We start from the raw sequence: 18,885 nt of genomic DNA on the forward strand, positions 1-18,885 counted from the left end.
AGAGAAATAACGTTTTGCCATTTGGTTTGTTTTCGAGAACTTGTGTGAAGGAATACGTTTACAGAAAACCTTTGCATCTACTACTCTAGGATCGTTCAGATGCAAAGGAAAACTTTCAATAAAGTCAACTTAACATAATTATGACAACATCAGAGATCTGATCCCTGTTGTAAAGAAATCTGTGACTTATTCTTATAGCTTATTTAAACTGGAGTGCAAATTCATGGCGGCCAGTCACGACGTCACTCGCTCATCCCCTGGTTCACGGAAGTAATTTCTCTATGGAGAATAACATGGGGCCATCTTGAAATCGTCTCATATAAGCATTGTGGTCCAAAAATAAACTAGCTGTCTGCGATATTGTCAGGGAAGTGTCTGTATCGTTTACGACCGTCAGTCACTCATAGTCTGTTTCTAGCGGAAATCTAACTAACATTTGTTACAGTAACATTAGCGTTTTCTCGCAGTCAGTTGACTCTTCATATCCATATGAGTGAAACGGCCGGGATGACATGTTTATTTTTCAAACAGTTCTTATATGAGGTGATCTAAAATCCCCCTATGGGGATTACAATAAAAAGTACAGGAACCTGTGGACTTGCGCCTTCTACCTCTACAGACTGGTGCTCTATTGATGGCACGTACAGCTCCTAATAGTTAGGATTAGTAAACGCAGGAGGACAAATGTGCAAATGTACAATGACAAAAACTACCCCCAAAGGATTGGGACTAAATTATTATAATTTATTATCAACAGGTGCTTTATCATATTCTAGCATTCACCTCATCACTAGTCTAGTGTGGTCAGACTGTTGCTTCTCGCAATTTTTAAATGCTTCCGTCATACAGTCTGGAGCAACGGAAGCTCTATCATGAGTAAAATGTAGAGCGGATGTGGAGCCTCCTCCCCACTTCTGTTTCGTCTTTGCAGTCGCACAAATTTATCCTAATAGAAATAGAAATGGCAGCTTCCTTACTCGGATTTCGGGAGGTGTAGTTCCAGACTATATAGCATTCGGAGATGGAATAGTTGTCTGGCTACGTGAGACTAGCGTATCACCTATCACACTTTATTAAGTGCCACCTCATGATCACATACTGCTTGCTTCTAAAAAATAAAAAAATAAAAAAAAGGGAAAAAACATAATTATGTATCTCCATGTACGAACCCATGTTTAAGTTTGAATTCAATTCTCTGATAACTTTCCTCAAATCTAGAGATTCTGTATTTAAATAAAAGTCAAATCTTGAGGCTGGACTGGATTCCAATAATTTTATTATCCTTAAAATTGTCTAAAACATTACTCATTCAATTACATTATATACATTTCCATCTCTATATTGTAAAATAAAACAACAAATTTAAAACAAGCGATAATTATCTAAACTGGAAACTCAACTGTAAAACAGAAATGGCTTATGGTTAATTACACGAATCAGTTATTTGTGTAAGTGGGACTTGTCTTAGTTAGATCACTGGACACTTGTAAAAGAAAGATATTTTTGCGCCCTCCAGATACTTTGAAGGAAGCACTGTTCAATTTTGTATTTTACTGTCTATATAGGCAACAACATGGCCATATATAATATTAATACCTGTGCATATAATAGCCCTACAATATTCATGTGTCTCAGAGTCCCAAATACACATTTAAAACAGAACTCAAAATGCTGGGTTTGACATACAGTACAGACTTGGGTTTTCAGTGAGTGTCGTTTCCACTGACTACCACTAGCACCAGTCTCTTCAACGTTTTTTCTTTTTTTTAGATGTACCTGAGGTTTAACAGCGGTGTGTTCCTGTACATGCAGCTACCTGAAGGTGAATGGTGAGTTCCTTTGTGTGATTGACTAACCGGTACACCCGTGCAACCTGGAAGTTAGCCATCTACTGGCTGGCTGGGTGTTCCAAATGCGTTGCCGTCCCAGTGTGTTATATTTATTGCTTTATCTTTCACTTGCCAGAGGTGATGTAGCTGAGGAGAGCGTTTGGGACGTCCAGTGTCTCATCTCGGACCAGGACGATGTCAAAAGCATTGATGTATGACTCTTTCCTCTCTTCCACCTAGCGGAGACAGACAGCAAACAGAGACATCATGTCATCACCCACACCCTGAGGGTCAATGGCTACATTTACACCAAACTTGTCAGGGTTAAATTCACCTTATTTCAGGCATTGTCAGATAACGTACACTCAACTGCTTGCCCTGCACTGTTTAATGCAGGGGTCTGCAACCTTTTTGACTTGAAGTGCCATCTTTTGATTTTCTTGATAGTCAGTGTGTTTATGAATTAATATGACACCACACCAAAATAAAATATTTCCAAGATATTTTGATTGTCCATAATAGTACCTTTATTTAGATTTTATTTTGAAATGGCCTATTTATGTTTTCCCATCAGAACATTGTAATGAGCATTAGACTGAGAGCCATAACCCACCCATCTCCCAGTTAGAGTTCAGAGTTTGAATGAATGTAAAATAATTTGCATACAGATGTGAGGGGACGTCATTTACTACCACTTTATATTTTTCAGGAAAAATCCTCTATGTCATACTGTTTGCCAGTGATTACCCTCCCCTGTGCCAATGTTAGCTGATTGTATGTATATCCTTGATTCCTTATCGTACTCACCACACATAAGTAAGACTCCTCCTTGAGTGTGTGTGGGGATGTCTGATTATATGCACTGATGCACCAACAGGTACAGTATGTCCTCCTCACGCCCAGTTCAGAGGCTAATTCGTTTAAGTCAGGCCATGTGTGAGATCAGTTATTACCACTCCCACACCCTGCTTAAGTGCTGGTGCATGTAAACATACAAAGTTAGAGCGAGAAGGATGAGGCCGGCAGGAAACTGCATCAGGCACCCGGAACTAGTGGCAAGTAAACTGACACTTTGGGAGCCAACCCAGGACAAAGCCAGGAAAGGCGCGCAAGCAGCGCACCACCACCACCTATGTAGAAGCACTGCTAACAACACTGTAGAGCTCACAACGCTGATAGGTGTGTGGAGGGCAACGAATCAGGAGTCCCAAGTTAGTGTTGGCTAGACCGCACTCTCGCATCACATAGGCATATAAACACTGTATCCTGTTTATAACAAACACATAAAACCTATTAAGCCGCAACAGATTCTCAATTTGTACTTGCACTTGAAAAGTGTAGACACTACAGCCTGACCGGCCAACACAGTGGTTTATATTATACAAGCTGCATGGTCGCAGCTACAAACCCATATAAGCTCTTAAGGGATATTGAAAGTTTGAAACCATCTTTAATTTCAGAGAGTCATGAAAAGAAAGCTATCATCTCTCTTTTCAACAACTACTTAATAGATAAGAGCTATTAAGCAGTCTTGGTCTGGTTGTGAAATTAACACGGATTGTAAAAACGAAGACAATATCTCAAATCGATCTGGGCACTAGACAGTGTGTTGTGGGTACGAGTCCCAATCCCAATAGCCTTTGCTGCGTGTCACTCCCCATCTCTCTCTCCCCATTTCCAACCTACTGTCCTATCCAAAATAAAAAGGCATAAAATAAAAACAATTCACCAGTATAACTAATGTTTTATCGGTGTTGTGCCAACTGCCTTACAGACCAAAGATAGGCAGAAAATCTGTTTATTCAGATCTTGGAAAGCAGGTTATCAAAAGTTCACACATATGTAAACAGCATGTCCCAAAGATGAGTGTGTGTCCTGTGTGCATGTAAACACAGCCAGTGTGTGTACATCTCGTCACCTGTGGTGAATAAATGTGATAAGACATGCGAGTTAAACTTAGCAGAATAGCAGATCACGTCGTAGTGCAATGCGTTATGAGCTAAGATCGGCTATTTTTGGCATGTGACACAGGCACATAACTCAGACTATTGTATCATTTAGCTGGGGACCCTCTGGAACCCCCTCAAGGACCCCTGCAGGTCACCGGAGTGACCGGACCCCACATTTAGAACCAGTCTCAAGGAACAGTCTGCACTCATGATGTTTTTATTTAACACAGCAGCAGTCATAGTGCTAAATAAATATAATTGTGAGTATGGTTTCTTAAGATAATGATAATAATAATAACTAGAACTACCTACTTGCTTGCTTGTTGCACACAAGTAGGCTACTAGTGCGCAAGCAGAGCGCACTGTGTTCTAGAATACAGCTCTATAACTTACTTGAAAAGTATTTACCTGTCTGACACTATTTTGAGATATGTTGAAGAACATGAAGGTAATTCTATTTAAGCATTTCAAATTCATTCTTTCGTTACGTAATTAACAATCAATTACGTAATGTTGTAATTAATACAGATGAGTGACGGCTTTCGATGGTGACGTATATGTCGATCAGTGTCGGGTGGATTAAAGGAAATGCCTCTATGTATGTATATGTAATTTGTAAGTTGATTAGCGGTATACTGTGGTTACTTTGCGTATGCCCCGTTTGATGCGTATGTATCGTAGCAGCATATGACGTCAGGGTATAACTGGTATAACTAGCTCTCAATGATGACGTAATAAAGATGTGGATTAAAGGACCCAATGCCAGGGTGTAATTGGTTTTCGATGGTGACGTAATGACGATATATTTTAGTGTCGGGAGGATTAAAGGTAATGCCCCTATGTATACATGTATGTAATCCACCACTGCCATATCAAGCACAAGTAGTCATTACGTCATACGCTGGCACGGTGCATACACATCAAGCGGCGACATACGCATCGAAACACTAGACGAAAACTACGCTCTGCTTGCGCAAGTAATAATGGATTGCATTTGTATAGCGCTTTTCTATGTACTACGTGCATACTCAAAGCACTTTCATATATTGGAAGGTGAAGCGGCGAACAGTCAACAAGAGCGTCCTAACTTCCCACATTCACACGGGTCCGCGTCAATATGCCGACGGCCCATTGGTCCGATCGACAACCTACCTCAAACCCTCACCCTCACCCTAACCTCCCCCGGGGCAGACACCTAAACCTAACCACCCACCCTCTCCCGACCCCCAGCGCACCTCGGACCAATGCTCCTTCGGAGCAATGGTCCGTCGGATCATAGGGTGCTTCCCCATTCACACACTAATGGTGGAAAACACTGGAAGCAAGGTGTGGATCAGTGTCTTGCCCACGGACAATTCGACATGTGGACAGGAGGAGCCGGGATTCGAACCACCTCCAAGATTGTTTGCAGTGAGTCTGCATCCGTCATTCCTTAAAGTTTAAGGAAGTTTAAGGCTTAAACTATCGTCAGTAGAGCACCCTCCCTTAGCTCGGGACTAACACACTACAGACGTGTAGTGTTTTAATGCCATAAGGATTCACACATGTATGGAAACACTCAATCTCTCAAGAAAGACAAATAAATAAAATAAAAAAGACATGAGAATGAATGGGTTCCCAGAATGGGAAACACCGGGTTATACGGGTCTGACCTGGTCGTTGAGAAAGCCGACCGTCAGGGTGTTTTGTGGCTGAGTGACTCCGTCAGCCATGGTCAGGTCTCCCAGCGAGTCGCCCAACAGCAGGACGTTGGGCCGGCCCTCCAACTGCTTGAGATGGGCCACCTGTTGCACGGACCCCTCCTGCTTGTTGAACGTATGGATCAGTGGGCCTTTGAAGGCCCGCAGGACTCCCTGCTCGACAACACAACATTAGAGGTGCTTGTTAGAAGAAAGTCTGAAAATGTATTTGTGTGAGTATTGTGAATAGCTGAACTGTCACAGTGGCTCCTATGGCAGCGGGCCATCTAGAAGAGGGCCTGTGTGTGTGTGTGTGTGTGTGTGTGTGTGTGTGTGTGTGTGTGTTTGTGTGCGTCTGTGTGAGTCTGTGTGTGTCTGTCTCTCTGTGTATGAGTCCAGGGCTAATCTCGCAAAAAAAGCTGGACCGATTAATGGCAAATGTGCACACTGCCATTAGGCCAAGGAAGTAGATTCCCAAATAGTTTTTACATGATGCGAGTGTGAATATGTCTTTAAAGACAGTGGAGGTTGTACTGGGCTGATATGGAGATATAGACTGGCCACATAATGACCGATATCCACATCGCATCTTAGGAACATTATGTGATCTCTCGCACACAGCATTTATGTCCGCAACGTTTGAACCGAACGGCCCCTTATAGGTCATCTATTTTTAGCAGAGATTTGCTGTAGGGGGTAAAAGGACAGGGCCAGATACAGACCCCTGGGGGAGCCAGTGACCCAATAGCGTTTAGTGGTTAAAAGTGTTAAAACTATTTTTAACTAAATGGTGCAGAGGCCGGCTTAACTCACTGTGTGGTCAAAGTCCATGTAGTTGGAGATGACGTGCACATTGGGATGGAAGACCAGTTTCTGTCGCATTAATTCTTCCAGGACATCCCCGACGCCGGCCGAGAAGATGAGCAGAGGAACCTGACGTTCAGCCAGGCTGTCAAAGAACACCTTGTAGCCGTCCCTGAAGAGAGAGAGACACACAACACACACCCCTACGGTTGAAATCTGAATTTGTCTCTAAAACCAGTGGTTCTCAAACTTTCATAATTCTCAGAGTTACAGACCATTTGGTTCCTAGCCATAACAATCATCTACCTCGGGACCCTCTGTAACCTCCTCAAGGACCCATTGGGGGTCCCAGGACCACACTTTGAGAACCTCTCTATTTTTTTCTCTATTGAATTTGATCAGTGAATAGAGAGAACAGAAAGACAGTAGAGCTAGAGGGCCTCAGGCTGGATTCGAACCCGGGACAGTCGCATCAAGGACATACAGTAGCCTTGATATTCTACCATTTCAGCTACCCTGAGCTCAGCTACAATGACTAATTCCGATCCACTTAAACACTATAAATATAATATCCCATATGCTTTGTTGACCAGTGTCTGCCAGGGATCACACTCTACACCAAATGTTTTCATTGAAAATAGCCTATCTACAAGTTCACAACACGTTGGCTTTCAGTGAATGTGCGCCTATTATGACATTACAGAATAGGTGTTTAGTATAGACACTCTCGATTTTACCGTCTGTGTGTCTGTCTATTTATCTGTATATTTGATTTGACATGGATTTTAAAACATCTATTTAGATTCACTGCATCACACTGAGACTTGAGTATTATTGAGTTAATACAATGGGTGAGTGGTATAGACCTGAGCATGGCATTGGACTCCCTGACAGCTTGGGACAACATGTCCTTCCTGATGTTCTGAGCAATGAGAAGATCATGGACACTGGTCCACCTGTGGAGGCAAAAAAACAGCAACAGCAACAAAACTATTAGATTGTGTGTGTGTGTGTGTGTGTGTGTGTGTGTGTGTGTGTGTGTGTGTGTGTGTGTGTGTGTGTGTGTGTGTGTGTGTGCGTGCTCCAGTCCTTACCATTTCACCATGAGAGGAAGCTTCTCCTCCACAGTGCGACCAGGGTCAATCTCTATGGGGTAATAGGTGTTCAGCAGCTGCCTAATCTACATACCAACAAAACCCCACAAAATAATCCCATGGATTAACAAACTTTACTTTGCATTTGCATCATCAGCAGTTGTACACAATGTTGGTTCATCATTATTTAAAACCTCTTTTTCAAAAGGTACAGACAAACAAATACAGGCACAAACTCAGGGACGTAGTAACACTTACTGTACCAGAATTAGAATCAACTTTAATTTGTCACATCACAGTTTTACAAGTAAAAAAGTGGGTGAAATTTGGTTTTGTGCCTAGTTCCCACCGTGTCATGTTTCCAAGAACAAAAAAAGAAAGGGGAAGAAGAGAGAGGGCGTTCAAGGCAGGAAAGAAGAACATTTGAGCACTGCATTTTCTGTATGTATGTGATCGAGACTATCCAGTCGCTTTTTGGGTGTGCATCTTGCACCTTGCACCCCCAAAATCTGGATTCATACACATTCTTGCACATCAGTATAATGTACTATATGTGGAAGTAAGTGCTGATTCGTGCTCACCTTTCTAGTGCAGGCTTCACTTATCAATAACCTGTTATCCAAGATGTCTGCAGAGAAGAGACATGCATAAGATCAGAGACGCAGGTGACTATTTCAGTTGATGCGTCTGTTGTGTGGACGCCCGGGGCGGGCTAACTTACTGTGCGTGGTGGGCACTCTGCTCCCATTGTGGGCAAACCTGGTGAGGGTCATGTCAAAGTCAGAGATAACCTGTGGAAACAAAGAGCAACTCTTGATGATACTCAAGATGATAGTACAATTATATTGTATAGTGTCTTCCGCCGAAAATAGCAGATCTGTAATGTGTGGCGCGTTTTGAGCTTGTAGACATGCCTTCTCTGTAAATTTGACTCAGATGCCAGATGCCTGCTCAAATAAATACAATTACAGAACTGCATGCATGCGCAGTTTGCACACAGCTGCAAACACATTTCCATTAATGTACAGGTGTACCTGCAGCCTCTCCGTTCCAGCTCTCTGCATAGCCTGCAGGGTCTCCTCCACCCGGCTGCGTTCTCTGATCAACACAGAGCTTCTGGCCAGCTCTGGGATCTGTGGAGAAAACAGGAGAGCAGTTGTCCTCACACTTTTTTTAATTTCAAGGACCCCCATAACTCTCAGGGTTACAGAACCCTCGAACTGTGTGTAAGTTCCCAATGTCCATTTGGTTCCCAAGTATCATATCCCAATCACTTCACTTAGCTGGGCCTAGGGGGATGCCTGGAACCAAACCCAAGGGCCCCTGGGTATCCCCAGACAGACAGACAGACACATCAGACAGACAGAGCAAAGGATTTGTGATCTGACCTCAGTCTTTGTCAACTGGTTCCACATTGCCAGGACAGTCCTCACTGGCATATAAATCCATGGGATGTGGTAGATCTGTGCACAACCGTGAGAAGTCTTTGTAATAACACAGCATTGTATATTTTCTAAAATATACACATGAATACACATTAAAGTGATTTGCATAATATACATTATATGATAGTTTAACTACATGCAAAACTGTTTCAAATTCACATCCAATTCCAGGAAACGTTGAAAGTTACTCTAAAATCTATTTCAATAAAATGTCAATACAGCTACAGGAATTCATTAAAACAGAAGAGAAACACAGCTGTAAGCTGCTGAGGATAACATCTTAGTAGCATAATAATGGAGCTAAATAATGTCAAATTCCACTTCACTTTCTAGAGTCCAGGTACATGAACATACCATTTCCAAACGGAGGAGTCCAATATGTCAGAAGCGGTGAGTTGAAAACGTAAATTGATTCAATCAAAATCAATTTAAAGTCCGGCTGGGAGCGTTTATTTACACTGTAATTGAGATCCCATTGGTCGAAGGGGCCCTGGGGCCGTTGTGCCTAAGCGTTGTGCCGATTGGCTACTTGGTTAGGGCTATTATTACGTCAACTACATAGATGTGTAATTTATGTAATTTGCTACCTACAGTATTTCCTCGTCAAGACTATTTTGTCTAATAAAACAGGCGACAGATATATATAGCAAGAGCTGTCAGCAGAGCAGACTACTATACATTTTGTACGTTGTCTCCTTAACAACCAATAGCCAATAATAGCGAGACCTTATTATATAACTGAGTGAGACCCGCTGGACAATGGGATTCCTTTCACTGTTTACGTAGTCAGCTCCTGCATCTGCAGTGCTCCCAGTAGAACACACACTATACCATTGGTTCCGGAATAGTTTGTTCCTACTATCACTGTATGTCGTTTAGAGCATTTCTGCAATGGCAGACAATTAAAAATTAAACCGATTCAGAAGCACTTTGTGTGCGCATATACTTTTTGGTAAGAAGCAGAGTGGGTGATTTCACCGATTTGTCAATTAATGCTGCATAATTAAATACTGAAGCATAATTCATTATTTATCTAGACTGTCAGTATTGTGCACCGTTTGCAAATAATCAAATTACACGTTCATGTTCAGTGAAATATGATTTTTATTTAAAATGAAGGTACTCTTACAACTCTTGCACTAATGTATGAAACCACACTCCCAATGACATCTGGAACTGGGCTGTTTTCTCACCAAAAAAAATATATGAACTGAAAAGCCATTTTACATGGTGATTATCAATACAGCATGGCCAATGAGCAAAACACCCTACCTAGTATAGTCAATAATTCCCTTACATTTAAAGTCCTGTGAACTGACTGTGTAACTTAAGTGCTGTTCCAGTATGTAAATCATGACATTTGAGAACAATAAGAGCTGCAGGCTTGCGTTATCTACACTATGAATACTAAATTTGTCATATTAACCACTTTCACCCTGGCATCACTGTTTTGGGCATGCCATTTTAGGTGATTTTGTAATGTTTTCAAAAAAAGAAAGATCTGAATTTAATACAGGCTCATGTAGGTCTGGTAGATTTCTTTAAAATAAGGCTTAAGTGGTTAATGCAAGGAATGTGATGGATGTGGCTCACAACACCAGAAGCTAGCTCAACAACAAGATTCACATAGAGCCTGGCTGGGAAATAGTCAAGATGAAAGCAGTCAACTTCAACGTACACGTAACAGTCCCAACACTTTGTTGTGACAACAGCAATACAAGTCAAAGTCCAAACCGAGCATGACATTAAAGTTATATCAAATATATTTTAGCTCCTTCAGTGTGAAATTTAACTTAAATCGATTGTGTCCTTGTGTGGAAGAACGTTACCTTCAAGTAAATAGAAAACTCATATTGTGGTTCACTGGACCAGTTGCAAAAAAAAGAAAAAACAAAGTTGACCTGCTCCTTCACAAATAAAGTCATACTTCTTTTCCAGGTGCATGAGATTGACATATCTTTCTGCATTTATTTTGCAGTAAAAGCTTTTTTTTAAATGCATGGTGAACGGAAATGTCAATGCTTCTAATTTAGTCTGTTTGGATACAAGATGTTCCCAATTTCATTATTATTATTCATTATATTTGTTGTATAGCCCACAGTGGTGTCCATATCTCTGCTGTTGGGCAGAAACCAGCTATATCCAAAATATTAACTTAAGGACATTTTGTACGTTTTTAAAACACTGCCTCATCAAAGTTGGTATGGTGACTTAATACATCATCAGATACTTGAATGGGTCATTATCACCACTTTACCCCAAAACAGTGGTGGAGTGGAGTTACAAGGTTTTTGACCATTAATGTGGAGACATAAAGGGTGTCCAATAGCGCTGATCAAAAGGGGGGGGGGGGGGGGGGGGGGTTTAAAGAAATGAAGATCAATGGTTTCTGCCCGACAGGGACGATATGAGAGGAACACTGAGGAAGAGGCAAAGCAGACGGCCTGATTTATACCGCCATATGATGTAGTGCATGCCGGAAATAGTCTATAAGCATTGTTGATATTATACATCTGCTATTTTTGATCGGCAAAAAAGTGTGTTTTACACTCTATATCTGGACTAATATAAAGAACATTTTAAAGTAACTGGTCCACTGATGGGAATGTTTTAACAAAAACTGATTGGTATAACAGACCCAGCTGGAGATTATTTTATAGATAGATATCAAAGTCTTCATTCGAAAAACCTGTGCTTGTTCAACCTATACACACACATCAGCCCACAAAGTCATGAAAAATAAGCCAACATATTGGAATATCCAGAGGCTACCAGCTTAAGCACATCATAGAAAACCAGTGCAAATCAAGCGTCTTCAATCAGAAACCCTGCAACATTTCAAATGGCAAACTTGTTATTCAATGTCATCGGCCTATACATGGGCCCTCATTTTGGAAATTACAGAGGCACAATTTTAACCAAAATATGCAGATTTACAAAAAGAAATAGTGCTTAGTCTGGGAAATTAAAGCATGTATATTTAAGTCCATGAAAATATTAGAGGAAAAAAGTATGTAAAGGCCAAAGAGAATGAAACCATATGAAAAGGTTAACAAAACTGTCACAGATTTTAGTGCAACAGTGTAAAAAGCAGAATCATGTCATGAGTATGATTGTGAGGTCTACACTGAAAATAGTTAACACTCTCCTCCGCAATTCCACACAGTGCAGATTTAGACCTTTTCAAAATAAACATGTGCGACGCAAGATCATCCTCATTTCACCTTCGTGCAAAAGCCAACACCTAAAAGAATGAGAGGTAGAATAAATATGGGTTGAGGATAGGCTTAGCACTAAATAATTAAAGCTTTTTTCTCAAACCTTTACCCGACAATGTGTAAAGTGTGGAAAGACATGATTTACTAAGTTTTAACACAATATTAAACGCAAACCTAAATGGAAAGTCATTGGTTGATAAAAGGAATGGACATTTTCAAAAGATTTAAGAGGTTACATTTCTTGAAAGAATTAAGGTAAGGCTATTTAAGTAAGGCTAAAATGATTAAAGTTAAACGGAATTTAACACATAGCCTCGCCAAATCTTTATGTGCCACTTAAACCTGCTATACAAACGTGTGCTTGTACATCTCACTCGCACATTCAATTCAAAAGACAAAAAAACATTAAGACAAAGTACTGGACTATCTACAGGCCGCTCATCAGCCGAAGACAGCAAACAGCAGCGAGGAAATGAGCCATGTGCAAAACAGCTTCCCCTCCAGGGGAACACGAGAGAGCTCAGCACTCAATCTGAGACTGGAGTTGCCGGCGCAGGGTGAGGGTGCGCCGATGGAGTTGCTGCATCTGTTGCATGCGATCCCGCTGGCGTGCCAGGTTCTGGGGCATGGGGTAGCGTTGGCTGCCGTACAGATATCGGTAGGGTATGCGAACGTGGCATGCGGCGGCTCGGCAGCGCGGCTGGGGCATCGGCGGAAGCAACAGCCAACGCTTCCTCTCAGCAGAGTAGCGGTACGCCTCCTTGCGGTACTGCTTGTCCACATCGTCGCTGTTCTTCCAACCCCCGATAACGAAGACGTCTTCTCCCAGGTAGCAGATGGCGGCACCCTCAATGCTGGTGACCTCCGGGGGGAGGCTCTCGAGAATGTCGTCGGAGATGCGTCCACTGATTTTCTGCTGAGCCACCTCGTCCGGCACCTTGTAACTTTTGGGGCAGCAGGATGCCGTGTGGTAGAAGTTGGTGGGAGCAACCGCCATCTGGAAGATGCAGTAGCTGTCGATGAGGGGTAAAGAGTCCACCTCCTGCCACTGCCGGCTTTCTGTGTCGTAGCGTGTTGTTACCGTCTTCAGTCCATCCTCGTTGTCCGTGTCAACGGGCGTGCGGGCTGTCACATACACGTAGCGGTCTTCAACGCTCACTGCCTTCACATCTCGCAGGATCTTCGGGGCCGACTCCAGGTTGTGCCATTTGTCCTGCTCAGGTTCATACACGCTGACGTCCTTGAAGCCCGGGCTGAAGTTACCGTGACCACCGATGCTGTAGAGAATGTTCTTTATGCTTGTGAGGCCAAAGGAGTGCTTGCGTGTGGTCAAGTTGCTCACCTGCTCCCAGGTATTGTGAACGGGGTTGTAGCGCTCTACAGTCTTTGCGAAACCCGGTTCCATAGACCCAGCGACGTAGACATGGGAGTCTGTGACCGCAATGGCATGTCCGTCGAGATGGTTGTGTATGTGTGGCAGGTTGACCCAACGGTCCTCGTACACAAAGTAGCCCACACACTCACTCAGGTAATCACCACCCTCTGACACTCCGCCCACGACCATGATTACATCCATGTTTTGGCCAAAGCGTGGCTGGAAAGCTGGCATACCAGAGGCGCAGGGCTCCAATTCAGCCGACTTGAGGTGCTCAAAACGTATTGCGTGACCTTCCACAGCATCACATACCAGCTGTAGGCAAACCGCGCTGTTGGCGACTAAGGGCTCCTTTTTCACCACCCGCATCAGGTAGGCAGGCTTAATTTGGGGCAGCCTCAGGAGCTGGAACAGCTCCTCGAAATACTTCACTCGGTCGGTTGGGTTGCGCTGCACCCATTTCACTATAGACTCAAACAGTACCTCCTCCGAGTCTACAGTGATTTCAGTATCAGAGAGCCAGTCGCGCACCAGGTGAAATGGCAGCGTGTAGAACTCATCGTCCTGGATGACTTTGTGGAAGTTGCGTCGGATCATCTCGGCGGCTCTCAGTGCCAGCTGGTCCAACGTGTACATGTGGGCAAGGCTGTGCACGGCCACACAGTTGGTCAGACTCAACTTCTTCTTCAGGAACTCGCCACAAAAGTCCTTCAGCTGCACCAGTAGGAATCTATCGTGAAAATTATGGACTTTTTAGACCACTTGAGTATAAGAGGTAACTTTGGATTAGCTTCTATACATAATATTTGACCATATTCCATAGGGTGAACCCAAGTAATACTACTTGGGTTCATAAGACAAAGAGTAGTATTGTTTAGTGATATGACTAGCCTAGCTATGTCCAATTAATTGACAAACTCACATTAGATCTAGCGAGAGACATCTTATTTACAATGTTCCTCCCCATAACCATGTACAGTAATTAGTAAACCTTAATGCCATCTTCTGGACAGCACTTTAAATTGCCTGCAGCGAAAACGAACAGGACAGATTTAATTTGTCCTCAAATTGATCAACTCGCAAAAATGCTCTTTCTACATTTCCATCATCCATTTCATCTTTCTGTTGCAATATATGTTACATTGTCATTCAACATATGGCCAATATCAATATGTTGCACTTGAAAATAATTGTATAATTAGATTATAGAATACTGTAGCCACATAACAGTTCAAACATAGGAAAGGCATGCAATTGCTTTTCCATTGTGACGTGTTTACATGATCCAGTGTTAATGAGACACCACAATATTACCGTGTATATACCGTATATCATCTCACATGACACGACATACCAATACCATTGTTTTGGGCATGCACCCAGCACCTCCAACATGGGGAGGATAAAATGAAAACAATATAATTCACCTGTCAGCAAGCTCCAGAACCTCGTGGACATTGCCGATGGTCACCCTGATCTCCCCCGTGTACATGAACTGCACGACGGCCTCCACCGTCTCCGGGTCGGGCCCGGTCTCCGAGCTCCACTCTCGGATCTCCACTCGCCGGGACAGCGACTCGTAGAACTGACCGCCGAGCAGCGGCGTGAAGTAGTCCGTGGCGGCGGACAGCACGGAGCGGTGCGCGGACATCTCCAGCGTCTGCGAGCCCGTGTTGAAGGCCAGCGTCACGTCGCAGAACAAGCCGGACCTCCTCTGCTCGTTCTGCCGCCGCGACAGCTCCGAGCAGTGGACAGGGCAGCAGAAGCCCTCGGCCTCCTCGGTGTCTCCTGGAGGAGGGACGCTGGGGGTCCGGGCGGCGGTGGTGGTGACGGTGGGGCTGAGGTTGGTGGTGGTGCTGGTGCTGGTGGTGGTCGTGGCGTCCTCGCCAGCCGCTGCTACTGCTACCGTGGCCGCCATCATGTCGGCTGCAGGTGTGGCGGGTGGAGGAGCGGTGTTGGTGTGGCGCAGTACCGCGGGGAACAGCTCATATGTACAAACAACGCAGGTAAACAAACAGTCAAACATGCGTAGCTGAGCTCTGCCTGCTGCTGCTGGTGCGATGACTCTCACAACGCGGAAGTAGCTGCTACGGGCCGTTTGTGTGATGTGTGTCGCTGAGCATGCGCGCATTTATACTCCGTAGTCCGTAGTACGACGGTGTCCTTCTACAGTACACGCACATACACGCACGCGCGCGCGCGCGCACACACACACACACACACACACACACACACCACTAACGTTTGCAAATGTTAACTCCTCTCCACTGACTTCCTCTTAGCAAATTGAAAAACAAATATACAAAACCTTTTGTTTAGTAGTAAATATTTATTTATTATTAACCCAAATCACCATCTCCTCTTTAAGGGAAGCTGTCAGGGGATAGAAGTCCAGTTGTACTTTTAGGTCAGCTAACTTCTGGACTAACAGAGCTCTCAGTATTTATGAGATTATTTATTTATTTTACATGCAAATATCATGTATAGGCTACTAGACTGTAAATCCTGTTAAAAAAGCAGAAAAAGCGACACTCCAAAATAAAAATCACACTCGTGTGGACTGTGGAGGCACTGGAGGGGCGTCTGGTAATGTTGAAATTAAGCATCATTTAGACTTTTAGAAGCCTGCACATAATGTGGCAGAGACAGAGTCACTTTCATTCAACAATTAAAGATCCGAATCTCCCACCCACCCGGCACCCTTTCACCCCTCACCGTATATGTTTTCTTTTTGCTTTTGACCTCCTTTATGATGATTTCCTGTTCTTTGGCTATAGAAGTATATATTTGTACAAATGTTGTTATGATGAATTGAACAAGGTGGACCCTCTTGTAAACAGTGTAGTGCTTTATTGGGTCGTCCACTCACTGTTAACAGTTTTTTATTGAGTTGTGCTTGAAATGTACTGTAATTCTGCAAACTGTTAATAAATACTTCAATCAATCATTGCAGATTCACTGTCACATATGGTACGAGACATGAACTCAGTGTTATTATTCCATAACACGAAATTAGTCACAATATGTATTCATATTGTCGAAGGTGCACACCCCCGGACCGGCATCCACCGTCGCTATGGAGATCAGCTCGGTGTCTTGCCCTCGCCTGCGTCACCATCTTTGGGGGTGCAGAGGAGCCTCAGCCACAAACCGATGTCCAGATTGGAAGGGATGTATACCCGTTCCAGTCCCGCCATTCTCCCCCCTACCCTTACATGACTGTAATAGAGGGTATGTGTGCACTGTGACATCATCATAATATCCGAAAGTTATGCGGGAACGCCTACTGAGTGGCAAAAAACGACTTTCTGCACAGCCCATACAAATCCAAACAGTCCTATCTGATTGCATTAAACGACATTAAACAACATTAAACTTACTTTACCACTCACCTTATGCATGCGCATACCATCTATTCCGAGAGTGTAAAAATGTTTATGTCCTATTTGTTCATGAGATGATGTATAACGATAAAAGCCCCCTCAGTTCACACAGGTGTGATTTTTTATTTCAAGGACACTCAGACCCTCAGCCACGGAACCCTCTTTCTTAATCTCTGGGACCCCAGTCTACGCTGTAAAATCCTCAGTGTTAATTATCTGTATAAGGGTCAGAGCTACAGTACAGACGCATGTAAGGGTCAATTAGATTAGGGCACCATGTTTGGTCCCGGGAGAGGACCTTGGGGAGCAGTGCTTCAGTGCTTCCAGCGGAGGTCACATACCAGTGCAATGTGGTCTGAGGGGTGGGCTACACTGGGCAGAGCCTGGTATGCCGTCACCTCCTTGTGACTCGGCAGGGGGATCACCTGCTCCACCTCCATCTTGTCCGGCTCTGTGAAGATGTAGTCCAGACATCCGTGGAAACCTTCTATGTAGTTGGTGTAGGCCGGCTCTCCGCATGCACTGCAGAGAGGGCGGAATGGCGGGGAAACTGTCGGTGGACAGGCCTCCTTCAAGCCTCCAGACCTCCAATCCGGGTGGTTGTCTGGAGGTGGGATGACTCTCTGGGTCAACAGCCTAAACAGACTTGAGTTTGGGGTGGAGTTGAAGTCTCCAGCGAAGACCAGTGCAGCGCCAGGTGCCACCTCGCTGATCACATGGCTTAGGTGTCTCAGAGCAACACTAATCTGCACCAAGCGGATGTTCCCTCCTTTAGGGTGCCAGTACAGATGGGTGTTGGCCACACAGATCTTTCTAGAAGGTTCCTCCAAGACCTCAAACATGCTCACCTGCAGAGCAGTGGATTTGGCTTGGATACTTCTTTTGAGGTTGGTGGATATTTTCTTTAACAGGTCAGAGTATAGAGGGTCGGAGGTCAGCACTTCTGCACTTAGGATGATGTCATGCCTACTCAACAACCTCAGCTTTGACCTACGGTAGAATGTGGACAAGCCTTCATGTTGTTTCCCTTTTTCCTTGAAAAACCCGTCAAAACCAAATGCATCAAGAGACGGAGCCAGACTGTCAATGAACACCCTTTTGTCTACTTCCTGGAGACAGATGACATCAGCATTGTACCCTACGAGTTCTTTTCTGATGAGGTTCTGTCTGTAGTCGACCTCCAGGGCATGGGGGGCACAGTAGGAATACAATGGCGTCTTAGACGGCTCCGCCTGGGTGTAGATGTCGGCGAGTATGTTGTATGAAACCACCCTCAGCACCCGCACCTCTGGCCCTTTCAGAGTGTACATATGACGGTTGTCGAAGGTGCACACCCCCGGACCGGCATCCACCGTCGCTATGGAGATCAGCTCAGTGTCTTGCCCTCGCCTGTCACCATCTTTGGGGGTGCAGAGGAGCCTCAGCCGCAAACCGATGTCCAGATTGGAAGGGATGTATACCCGTTCCAGTCCCACCACTCTCCAGATGTTGCCGCTGTTGTCTCCTCCTGCTGTGTACCAGGTAAACTCACACTCCTCCAGGTGGCCAAACTCCACCTCCAGTTTAGGACAGACGGGGAATCCAGCCAGCAGAGATGTCGCGAGTACCGCCGTGGTGAAAGTTGGCGGATTTCGCTGTACGGCATATTTGACCTCTCCGACATGTAGCATCGCCCCGTCCAGCCATGCTTGGGAATTTATCACACCCTCTGGCACCAACTCATTGTTATAAAACAGGTTGACCACTGGAGGTTTCGTAGGCTGCTTCTGCTGAATTCTGTTTCTCTTGGATTTTCTGGCCAAACAATTGCGGCCTTTGGAAGCACTGATGGATATCCTCGTCAGGACATTACCCAGGTCCTCGGTTGGGTCCCTAAGCATGTGTTTATTGCTGCCATCTAGGTCGAATGAGATGCTGAGTTTGGGCTCCCCGGAGACATATCTGACCACAGCCGGTTCCATCGTACACTGTTGATTAGTGGCATCACACAACCTAGAACTGCTCTATTTGATTGATCTATATGATTGCTCTATCAGGACGGGTGGAACTCTATAACTGGGCTCTGAAGTCTATGACATCAGTCATATCTATGACGTATGACTCCATAGT

The 18,885-nt window shown here is 44.2% G+C and overlaps 3 protein-coding genes across 3 annotated transcripts; all 3 read right to left on the reverse strand.

Annotated features, from left to right (window-relative positions):
* Positions 1-174: 174 nt before the first annotated feature.
* LOC308333343 (7-methylguanosine phosphate-specific 5'-nucleotidase-like) lies at positions 175-9,293 on the reverse strand. Its single transcript, XM_080789694.1, has 10 exons — positions 9,155-9,293; positions 8,744-8,818; positions 8,390-8,488; positions 8,077-8,146; positions 7,937-7,983; positions 7,356-7,441; positions 7,128-7,217; positions 6,271-6,433; positions 5,431-5,631; positions 175-2,065 (listed from the first exon to the last, which is right to left on the reverse strand). Exons 1-10 carry the CDS (start codon positions 9,155-9,157, stop codon positions 1,955-1,957), a joined length of 945 nt encoding a protein of 314 aa, XP_080645820.1. The 5' UTR covers positions 9,158-9,293; the 3' UTR covers positions 175-1,954.
* A 593-nt stretch (positions 9,294-9,886) lies between these two features.
* LOC308333198 (kelch-like protein 11) lies at positions 9,887-15,475 on the reverse strand. The gene is made up of 2 exons (XM_080789427.1): positions 14,821-15,475; positions 9,887-14,123 (listed from the first exon to the last, which is right to left on the reverse strand). The coding sequence occupies exons 1-2, from the start codon at positions 15,417-15,419 to the stop codon at positions 12,539-12,541; spliced, it is 2,184 nt and encodes a 727-aa protein (XP_080645553.1). The 5' UTR covers positions 15,420-15,475; the 3' UTR covers positions 9,887-12,538.
* A 1,615-nt stretch (positions 15,476-17,090) lies between these two features.
* Positions 17,091-18,737, reverse strand: LOC308333599 (2',5'-phosphodiesterase 12-like; the record flags this gene model as incomplete). Its single annotated transcript, XM_080790058.1, has 1 exon — positions 17,091-18,737. The coding sequence occupies one exon, from the start codon at positions 18,735-18,737 to the stop codon at positions 17,091-17,093; it is 1,647 nt and encodes a 548-aa protein (XP_080646184.1).
* Positions 18,738-18,885: the final 148 nt, after the last annotated feature.

Source organism: Protomyctophum bolini (assembly GCF_963924005.1).
Source record: "Protomyctophum bolini genome assembly, chromosome: 18".
NCBI classification, from domain to species: domain Eukaryota; kingdom Metazoa; phylum Chordata; class Actinopteri; order Myctophiformes; family Myctophidae; genus Protomyctophum; species Protomyctophum bolini.

Coding starts and splice junctions, on each gene's coding strand:
- LOC308333343 (XM_080789694.1), bottom strand. Junction 8,489..8,743: donor ACCAGTTGACAAAGACTGAG/GTCAGATCACAA, acceptor TTTTCTCCACAG/ATCCCAGAGCTGGCCAGAAG. Junction 7,218..7,355: donor CTTCCTCTCATGGTGAAATG/GTAAGGACTGGA, acceptor TTGCCTCCACAG/GTGGACCAGTGTCCATGATC.
- LOC308333198 (XM_080789427.1), bottom strand. CDS start 15,419: ATGTTTGACTGTTTGTTTACCTGCGTTGTTTGTACATATGAGCTGTTC. Junction 14,124..14,820: donor GTTCTGGAGCTTGCTGACAG/GTGAATTATATT, acceptor TTTTCACGATAG/ATTCCTACTGGTGCAGCTGA.